Source organism: Stomoxys calcitrans, chromosome 4 (assembly GCF_963082655.1).
Source record: "Stomoxys calcitrans chromosome 4, idStoCalc2.1, whole genome shotgun sequence".
In the NCBI taxonomy this organism is placed as follows: domain Eukaryota; kingdom Metazoa; phylum Arthropoda; class Insecta; order Diptera; family Muscidae; genus Stomoxys; species Stomoxys calcitrans.
Window position 1 is genome coordinate 10,996,041 of NC_081555.1, and position 9,827 is coordinate 11,005,867.

A 9,827-nucleotide genomic window follows, 5' to 3' on the forward strand; every position below is an offset into this window, starting at 1 on the left:
TTTTTAGAAAATTGGTCGCAGACACAATTTTCTTAGAAAATTTGTCGCAGACACAATTTTCTTAGAAAATTTGTCGCAGACACAATTTTCTTAAAAAACTTGTCGCAGACACAATTTTCTTAGACAATTTGTCGCAGACACAATTTTCTTAGAAAATTTGTCGCAGACACAATTTTCTTAGATAATTTGTCGCAGACACAATTTTCTTAGAAAATATGTCGCAAACACAATTTTCTTAGAAAATTGGTCGCAGACACAATTTTCTTAGAAAATTGGTCGCAGACACAATTTTCTTAGAAAATTGGTCGCAGAGACAATTATTTTAGAAAAATTGTCGCAGACACAATTTTCTTAGAACATTTGTCGCAGATTCAATTTTCTTAGAAAATTTGTCGCAGACACAATTTTCTTAGACAATTTGTCGCAGACACAATTTTCTTAGAAAATTTTCTTTTAGAAAATTTGTCGCAGACACAATTTTCTTAGACAATTTGTCGCAGACACAATTTTCTTAGAAAATTTGTCGCAGACACAATTTTCTTAGACACACAATTTTCTTAAAAAAATTTGTCGCAGACACAATTTTGTTAGAAAATTTGTTGCAGACACAATTTTCTTAGAAAATTTGTTGCAGACACAATTTTCTTAGAAAATTTGTTGCAGACACAATTTTCTTAGAAAATATGTCGCAGACACAATTTTCTTAGAAAATATGTCGCAGACACAATTTTCTTAGAAAATATGTCGCAGACACAATTTTCTTAGAAAATATGTCGCAGACACAATTTTCTTAGAAAATATGTCGCAGACACAATTTTCTTAGAAAATTTGTCGCAGACACAATTTTCTTAGAAAATTTGTCGCAGACACAATTTTCGTCGACAATTTGTCACAGACACAATTTTCGTAGACAATTTGTCGCAGACACAACTTTCTTAGAAAATTTGTCGCAGACATAATTTTCTTAGAAAATTTGTCGCAGACACAATTTTTCTTAGAAAATTTGTCGCAGACACAATTTTCTTAGAAAATTTGTCGCAGACACAATTTTCCCAGACCCATTTCTTTTTTCTATTAAAACATGCTTTCGTAGATTCATTTTCTCAAAACTTCTTGGGGCTGCATACAAAAGTATATTTAAGTTGATAAATTGTTAAATTATTTTTTCTCCAAGCCCCACAAGGACAATGTGTGAATTTTTAACAAAAAGCATAGACCCCAGACTATTTACCATACACTTACGAGCCCCACCGTCTCGATAAGATAGCCTTTTATTTATTTTGTTTAAGCTTCACAATGCTTTACACTCTCATATAGCGTTTATGTTGGATTTTTGTTTACATTTTCCACTTACAATTGTAATTGAGCAAATGGTTATCAGTTTTATTTTTCTATTTTTTCTTTCCTCGTTGGGTGAGGTCATAAATTCAATGAAAGTAAAATTGAATGGCACACAGGCCAAAGTAATTGAATTGTCCGTATTACATTGCAAAACCCCCGTAAATTATATTAAGTTTTCAATTACAAATAAGTGCGCACATCAGTCATGCAATAAAATCTTAGCTGTAATGATGGCCTTTGTTTATTATTATGAAATAGTGACAATTAAATAAAAAAAAAAAGAAAAAAGTCCCCAAAACATTTTTCTTTAAAACTTTTGTCTCAGACTAAGATTTTCTATAAAAATTTTGTCTTCGGCAAAACTTTTCTATAAAAATTTTGTCTCCGGCAAAAATTTTCTATAAAAATTTTGTCGCAGACAAAAATTTTCTATAAAAATTTTGTCTCAGACAAAAAATTTCTATAAAAATTTTGTCTCAGACAAAAAATTTCTATAAAAATTTTGTCTCAGACAAAAATTTTCTGTAAAAATTTTGTCTCAGACAAAAATTTTCTATAAAAATTTTGTCTCAGACAAAAATGTTCTATAAAAATTTTGTCTCAGACAAAAATTTTCTATAAAAATTTTGTCTCAGACAAAAATGTTCTATAAAAATTTTGTCTCAGACAAAAATTTTCTATAAAAATTTTGTCTCAGACAAAAATTTTCTATAAAAATTTTGTCTCAGACAAAAATTTTCTATAAAAATTTTGTCTCAGACAAAAATTTTCTATAAAAATTTTGTCTCAGACAAAAATTTTCTATAAAAATTTTGTCTCAGACAAAAATTTTCTATAAAAATTTTGTCTCAGACAAAAATTTTCTATAAAAATTTTGTCTCAGACAAAAATTTTCTATAAAAATTTTGTCTCAGACAAAAATTTTCTATAAAAATTTTGTCTCAGACAAAAATTTTCTATAAAAATTTTGTCTCAGACAAAAATTTTCTATAAAAATTTTGTCTCAGACAAAAATTTTCTATAAAAATTTTGTCTCAGACAAAAATTTTCTATAAAAATTTTGTCTCAGACAAAAATTTTCTATAAAAATTTTGTCTCAGACAAAAATTTTCTATAAAAATTTTGTCTCAGACAAAAATTTTCTATAAAAATTTTGTCTCAGACAAAAATTTTCTATAAAAATTTTGTCTCAGACAAAAATTTTCTATAAAAATTTTGTCTCAGACAAAAATTTTCTATAAAAATTTTGTCTCAGACAAAAATTTTCTATAAAAATTTTGTCTCAGACAAAAATTTTCTATAAAAATTTTGTCTCAGACAAAAATTTTTTTCTTTTTGTCTCAGACAAAAAATTTCTATAAAAATTATGTCTCAGACAAAAATTTTTTATAAAAATTTTGTCTCCGGCAAAAATTTTCTATAAAAATTTTGTCTCCGGCAAAAATTTTCTATAAAAATTTTGTCTCCGGCAAAAATTTTCTATAAAAATTTTGTCTCAGGCAAAAATTTTCTATAAAAATTTTGTCTCTGACAAAAATTTTCTATAAAAATTTGTCGCAGACAAAATTTTTTTAGAAAATATGTCGCAGACACATTGTTCCGACGATACAATTTTCTTAGAAAACTTGTTGCAGACACAATTTTCTTAGGAAATTTGTTGCAGACACAATTTTCTTAGAAAATTTGTCGCAGACACAATATTCTTAGAAAATTTGTCGTAGACACAATTTTCTTAGAGAGTTTGTCGCAGACACATTTTTCTTAGAATATTTATCGCAGACACATTTTTCTTAGAAAATTTGTCGCAGGCACAATTTTCCTAGAAAATTTGTCGCAGGCACAATTTTCCTAGAAAATTTGTCGCTGACACAATTTTCTTAGAAAATTTGTCGCAGACTCAATTTTCTTAGAAATTTTGTCGCAGACACAATTTTCTTAGAAAATATGTCGCAGACACAATTTTCTTAGAAAATTTGTCGCAGACACAATTTTCTTAAACAATTTTTCTCAGACTTAATTTTTTTAGAAAATATATCTCAGACACAATTTTCTTAGAAAATTTGTTGCAGACACAATATTTAGGAAATTTGTTGTCAGTCAAATCGGACAAAAATGGCGCCCTCTAGAGGCTCAAGAAGTCCAGACCCAAGATCGGTTCATATGGCAGCTTTATCAAAACATGGACCGATTTGGCCCATCAACAATCCCAACTGACCTACACTAATAAAAAGTATTTGTGGAACATTTCAAGCGTCTAGCTTTACTCCTTCGAGAGTTAGCGTGCTTTCGACAGGCAGACGGACGGACATGGCTAGATCGACTTAAAATGTCATGACGATCAAGCATATATATATATATTATGGGGTCTTAGATGCATGTTTCGAGGTATTACAAACAGAATGACGATAATTATATACCCCCATCCTATGGTGGAGGGTTAAAAATCAATTTGTGTTTGTTTGTCTGCTCCGTATAGACTCAAAAATGGCTAAATCGTTTTTTTTTTTTTGGAATTTTCACAGATGGTGCATAATGATCCTATGGTGAAAAAAGGGTGCTACATTTTTTGATTTCTGAAGGGGGGGCGGACCCTCCCCTTACCCTAAGTTTAAGAATCGCCAGATCTCGTAAAAGGCCGGTGCGATTTAAGCGAAATTCTGTGTAATCTCTTATAGTAAAAAAAAATTTTGTTTCCAAATTCCGGATGGGGTACCTAGGGGGGATGCCCCACCCCCAAAACCTACTAATTATATATAAAGAACAATCACGACAATATGGGACTCAAATGAAAGGTATTTAAGATTAGAAAACATATCTGATATTCAGTTGTCGAACGAAGTGTTTGGGGGACCACCCCAACCCCCAAAACACCCCTAAATCCGACATATTTATCGACTATGGCAATATGGGACTCAAATGAAAGGTATTTGAGAATAGAATACGAATCTGACATCCAAATGTGGGAACATGTCTCTGGGGGTCCACCCCTTCCCTTAAACACCCCCCAAACTGGACTTATTTACTGACCACTGGCAATGTGGGGCTCAAATAAAAGGTAGGTGGAATACATATGCGATATCCAAATGTGGGACCAAGCGTTTAAGGATGCCCCTCCCCAAAAAAAAAAAACCCAAAAAGAGGATAAATTTACGAAGGTCTTTGAGAGTTGAGCACGAATCTAATATCAATATTCGGGAAGATGTGTCTATGGGGCCAACCCACCCTCATAACACCACCCATATAGAAAGTATTTGCTGACCATTGCAATATGGGGCTCAAATAAGAGGTATTTTGGAGTAAAACACGAATCTGATATATCTTCAAGGCCAAGTTACTGAGTGGCCGCCCCATCCGCCAAAACACCCTCCTAAAACGGTCACGGTTGCCGACTATGGAAATATGGGGTTCAAATGAAAGTTAATTGGGAGTAGATCACGTATCTGATATCAACATTCGGGACAAACTTCAAGACGATCAGGTGAAAACTGCGACCTGTACTTTGTACACAAATTAACATAGACAGATGGACGAAGCTAAATCGAATCAGATGGTGATTCTGAGTCGATTGGTATACTTATCAATGGTGCTATCTCTCTTTCTTCTGGGTTTTACAAGCAAATGGCCTAAGTAATAATACCCTGTTCCACAGTAGTGGTGTAGGGTATAGAAAAAAATACACAAGAAAACTTTTTTGATAAAAATTTTCTTTATTTTCTTTTTTAAACAGTTTTTCTAAAAAACTTCGATCGTCATTTTTTATAATTTTTTTTTTTTCTTTCAGATGAAATTGCTCGCCAATTGACTTTCAGCAACGCCAAATTCATATTTGGCACCTGCGCCGGCTACAAAACCCTCAAGGAAGCCTGTAAATTGGCCAAAAAGGATGTTCCCATTGCTTGCATACGTTTGTCCCCTGGCGATAATTTGCCTGAAGGTGCTTTGGATTTCTTCGAACTTTTCAAGTATAGCGGTGATGTGGACTTCAGTCAACTGAAGCACTATGACATCTCACCAAATGATATGGTGTTCTTGCCTTTCTCCTCGGGTACCACGGGCCTGCCAAAGGGTGTTATGCTGTCACACAACAATATTTCCATAAACTGTGAACAGGTGCAATTGCCCATACACATTGATTGCAGTGTAAAACAAGAGGTCTTGCCCTGTGTTTTGCCTTTCTTCCATATCTACGGCTTAACGGTGATAATGCTTTCGAAAATTGGTCAAGGTGCCAAATTGGTGACATTGCCACAATTCAAGCCGGAAGATCTCATGAAGGCCTTGTATGAATACAAAGGAACTATGCTGAATTTAGTGCCCCCAATTGGTAAGGCTTTGAGATGTTAATACCAATGAAAATTTTGAAACTGATTTTTGTTTTCCCTTAGCTCTTTTTATGATCAATCATCCCAAGGTGACTGCAGAAACCTGTCCTGAGCTAAGAGTTGTTATGAGCGGAGCTGCCCCCATTGGCCAATCGGATGTGGAACGTTTTAGACAAAAGTAGGTATGAGGAAAGTTGCAAAGCTTCGTTTACTATAACTGAATCTCTTTTTGTAGATTCCCCAAGACCAACTTCTTGCAAGGCTTTGGCATGACCGAAACTTCGCCTGTGGTTCTGGTGACCCCGGAGAACAACACCCGTTATGCTTCTACTGGCTACTTGACCAGCAACACCGAAGGCAAAATTGTTTCCTTTGACGATGAGGGAACTAAGGGCTTGGGACCCAATCAACCCGGCGAACTATGTGTACGCGGTCCTCAAGTCATGGCTGGTTACCTGAACAATGAACAGGCCACCAAGGATACCTTCTACCCAGGTGGCTGGCTGCGTACCGGTGATGTGGCCTATTACGATGATGAGGGCTATTTCTACATCACCGATCGCATGAAGGAACTCATTAAAGTCAAAGGCTTCCAAGTTCCTCCAGCTGAATTGGAAAATATACTTCGAGATCATCCCAAAATTCTGGAAGCTGCTGTTTTTGGCATTCCCCACCCGGTGAATGGTGAGGCTCCACGTGCCTTGGTGGTTTTGCGTCCCAACATGGAGGCTACCGAAGAAGAGATTTGCAATTATGTTGCCGACCAAGTTGCCCACTACAAAAAGCTGGAGGGTGGTGTCATCTTTGCCAAAGAGGTTCCCAAAAATCCCACCGGCAAAATCCTGCGAAAAGTATTGAAGGAAAAATATTCCAGTTAATGTGCACAATGACTGCAGCTATATATTAACTTGACTTTATGAATATTTTTATGAGTATGTGTGGTATATGTTACGACTTAGCGTAGATTAGTTAATAGTTTTAAGTGTTGTAAAAGGTGGAGTCTTAAAGTGCTTTTTCTCTGCACTTTTTTCTCTAAGCACACAACAATGCACACAAACAAACTCTGGAAACTAACAACAACTTGAAGTTAAAGAAAGGAAAGGAAAATTCTTGTTTATACATCACTTGACAATTTCCTGAAGAAACAACTAGCATTTATTTAAACAAGTTCAAAGGTTTTTCTATTTGGTTTGTTTTTGTATGTGTGTTAAAGTATTTTTTTATTACATTTTAAAATTAAGAAACTTAAAGAGAAACCTGTTGTTTAGTCAGTTTTAAGACTTTATATATGAATAGGATTAGTGTATAATAAATATTTAGTTTTGACGAAAATATATATTTTTTATTTTATATCTATAATAAGATTTCGAAATTGTATTTTTAGAACAGAGAATATCAAAAATAAAAAAAATTATTTAAAAAAAATTTAAAAATTGTGTTTTTAATTTTTGTAAAAGTTTCATTGTGAAAAGATAACTTTGGGGACAGGTAATTTGGCAACAGTTGACAAGTCCCCAAAATATTGAAATTCTAAACTTATTTTTGGGATTCTAGGCAGAACTTAAAACAATGCTAAAATATCTCCTAATTCGAAAAATAGAGCATATTTATTTTTTTTTTTTGAGTTTCATGAAATTTGTGTATGTCCCCAAACTATAGCGTCTAATGTCCCCAAACTTTTTTTTTAAAGTTTTATTGTGAAAAAAGTTAACTTTGGGGACAGGAATTTTGGCAACAGTTGACAAGTCCCCAAAATAATGAAATTGATAACATATTTTTGGGATTCTAGGCAGAATATAAAACAATGCAAAAGAGATGCTCTCGTATGTTTTTTTAGGAATTTCATGAAAATTGGGAATGTCCCCAAACCATAGCGTCTAATGTCCCCAAACTTTGGTAATAAATGGCTCAAATATCAAAACTAAAAAAATTAATTAAAAAAATGTTGTTTTATATTTAAAAGTTTTATTGTAAAAAAGTTAACTTTGGGGACAGGAATTTTGGCAACAGTTGACAAGTCCCCAAAATAATGAAATTGATAACATATTTTTGGGATTCTAGGCGAAATATAAAACAATGCAAAAGTGTCTCTTAATTCCAAAAATAGAGCATATTTATTTTTTTGTTTTTAGAATTTCATGAAAATTGGGCATGTCCCCAAACCATAGCGTCTAATGTCCCCAAACTTTGGCACCAAATGTCTCCAAGTGCAAAATTATTGGTTTCCAATAATTTGTTTGTATTGCAAACGTCAACATTTTTAAAATTTTCTTTGGTGTTCTATTCTTCTTCTTAAATGCTAAAAATATTAATTAGGAGTCACCCTGTTACTTTACTTGTCAATGTGATTTTTAATTAGTTATCATGCTTGACTTAAAAATTTTTTCTCTGAACCACCCACTACAAGTAACAGAAGACATTAACTTGCAAAGCGAAGCCACAAACCTATGAAAAATACATAACTACAACGGATGGCCCTGTTATTTGAATTTAAACCAAAGAGCAGACACCCTGTAAAAAACATTTCCCTATACGTATCACCTTGTTAATCGCCTGCATTCGAAATACAGCAGAGAATCAACTGAAATTGAAAATCAAAATTTTGTTAAATATTGAAAATTTCCAAAAATTATATCTGGATTGCTGGAAGAAATTGAGGGAAAGCGTTAATTAGACTAAGGAAAGCAAACACTCCATGTATTCCTTCACAAAACCAGACCCACTTTCAAGTTGTGCATTTTTTTAAGCAAATTTTGGAAATTGTGTTATTGGCTATGGCCCTACTTGCACATAAGCGCCTAAACGTCTAGTTGGACTATGAAATACACTTATTTTGCTTTCGTTTAATCCCAATTTGGAGATGATGTAAACATTTTTGAGTGAGTAACATGCACATTCTTTGGGGTAAAGTTCCTACTGTTCCCTACTACTAACTAGTTTCCTTTTGACCAATGCCGACAGATTCTTATGGTCTTTCCAAATCCGTTTGATTAATGTCCAAATATAATTTCATTCAGAAAAGTTTTAAAAAAATTCTGCATAAAACTTAATAACATTGCCATGTGAGGTATATGAGCGCCATCTAGTGGTATTTTGTATTTTGGAAAAATAGGTCATGATTTAAAGTTTTTTCTTGCCTGAATTGCTAAACCAATAACTTTTATAATTTTTAAGATATTTTCTTGAGTGATACATCATTTTAAAGGTGTGAAGGTCTAGTTTGTAAATAACACAAAATTTGGTATATGTGCATAAAACTTCCCATATAATTTTTAGAAAAATTCAAGAGCATGGCCATTTTCAAGGTCAAATACGCTGTAACTCCTTCATTTTTTCGAATTTTTGCAATCCAAAAGCATTTTGCCACTAGAAATTCCAAACGGAATCGTGAAATAAACACTTTTTCTTAAAATTTTCACTTTTATTTTTTTTGGCATTTTTTGAGCAAAGGGGTTAGCCTTATGAAATTTTCAATTTTTGATGCCCCAAAAATTTTTGAGTTGAGTATGCAGAAATGAAGATCATGGCATAAGAATGCGATTTAACTCAATCCCTGAGATTTTTCTTCAAAAAACAAGCTCAAAATCGCATTAAATATTAAAATAAAATCGAAAAAATTAATCACAAGATTTTGAAGTAGCTCCAACTTCCATAGAACGTGAACATGACAACGCCATTGCACTTGACAAATAAAGCTCTTTTCATGTTGGTGCTTACTTAAGAAAACACCTTTTGTGAATTTCGAATAATAAACCAAACACCATTTTTTAATGACATACTAAACCCCGAGTTCTTAAAAATTTTTAATCTTTTTAATCTTTTAAATCTTTCTTTTCTCTTTTTAGTCCAAAGTTATAGAAGTTTGAAAATGATTTTAAAAATTTCTGCACGAAACTTGGCAACTCTGCCATAAGCGGTAAGGCAGTGCCATCTAGTGGTAAGTTGGTTTTTGGAAAATAAAATTTTTGAGTTTTGAAAAAATTAAGCTTCAATTGAAAAGCCTGTAACTACCGTTCTAGTAGAGGTAGGGTAACAAACGATATCTCATTCGAAAGCAATGAAGGTGTAGTTTACGTCTGGATAGATGTATATCAAAAAAAGGACTTGCCAAGGGACACTAAAGAGCATTCTTTAAAAAATTATATATCTTTGAAAGTCGTCACC

The 9,827-nt window shown here is 32.9% G+C and overlaps 1 protein-coding gene across 1 annotated transcript in view; it reads left to right on the plus strand.

Moving 5' to 3' along the window:
* LOC106087030 (uncharacterized) overlaps positions 1–6,749 on the plus strand; it is a 30,006-nt gene extending 23,257 nt beyond the window's left edge. The window contains exons 3-5 of the mRNA XM_013251908.2: positions 5,123–5,665; positions 5,727–5,841; positions 5,899–6,749. Coding sequence (XP_013107362.2) covers positions 5,123–5,665; positions 5,727–5,841; positions 5,899–6,541 — 1,301 coding nt within the window. The 3' untranslated portion in view covers positions 6,542–6,749. The remainder of the gene's footprint in view (positions 1–5,122; positions 5,666–5,726; positions 5,842–5,898) is intronic.
* The last annotated feature ends 3,078 nt before the right edge of the window (positions 6,750–9,827 follow it).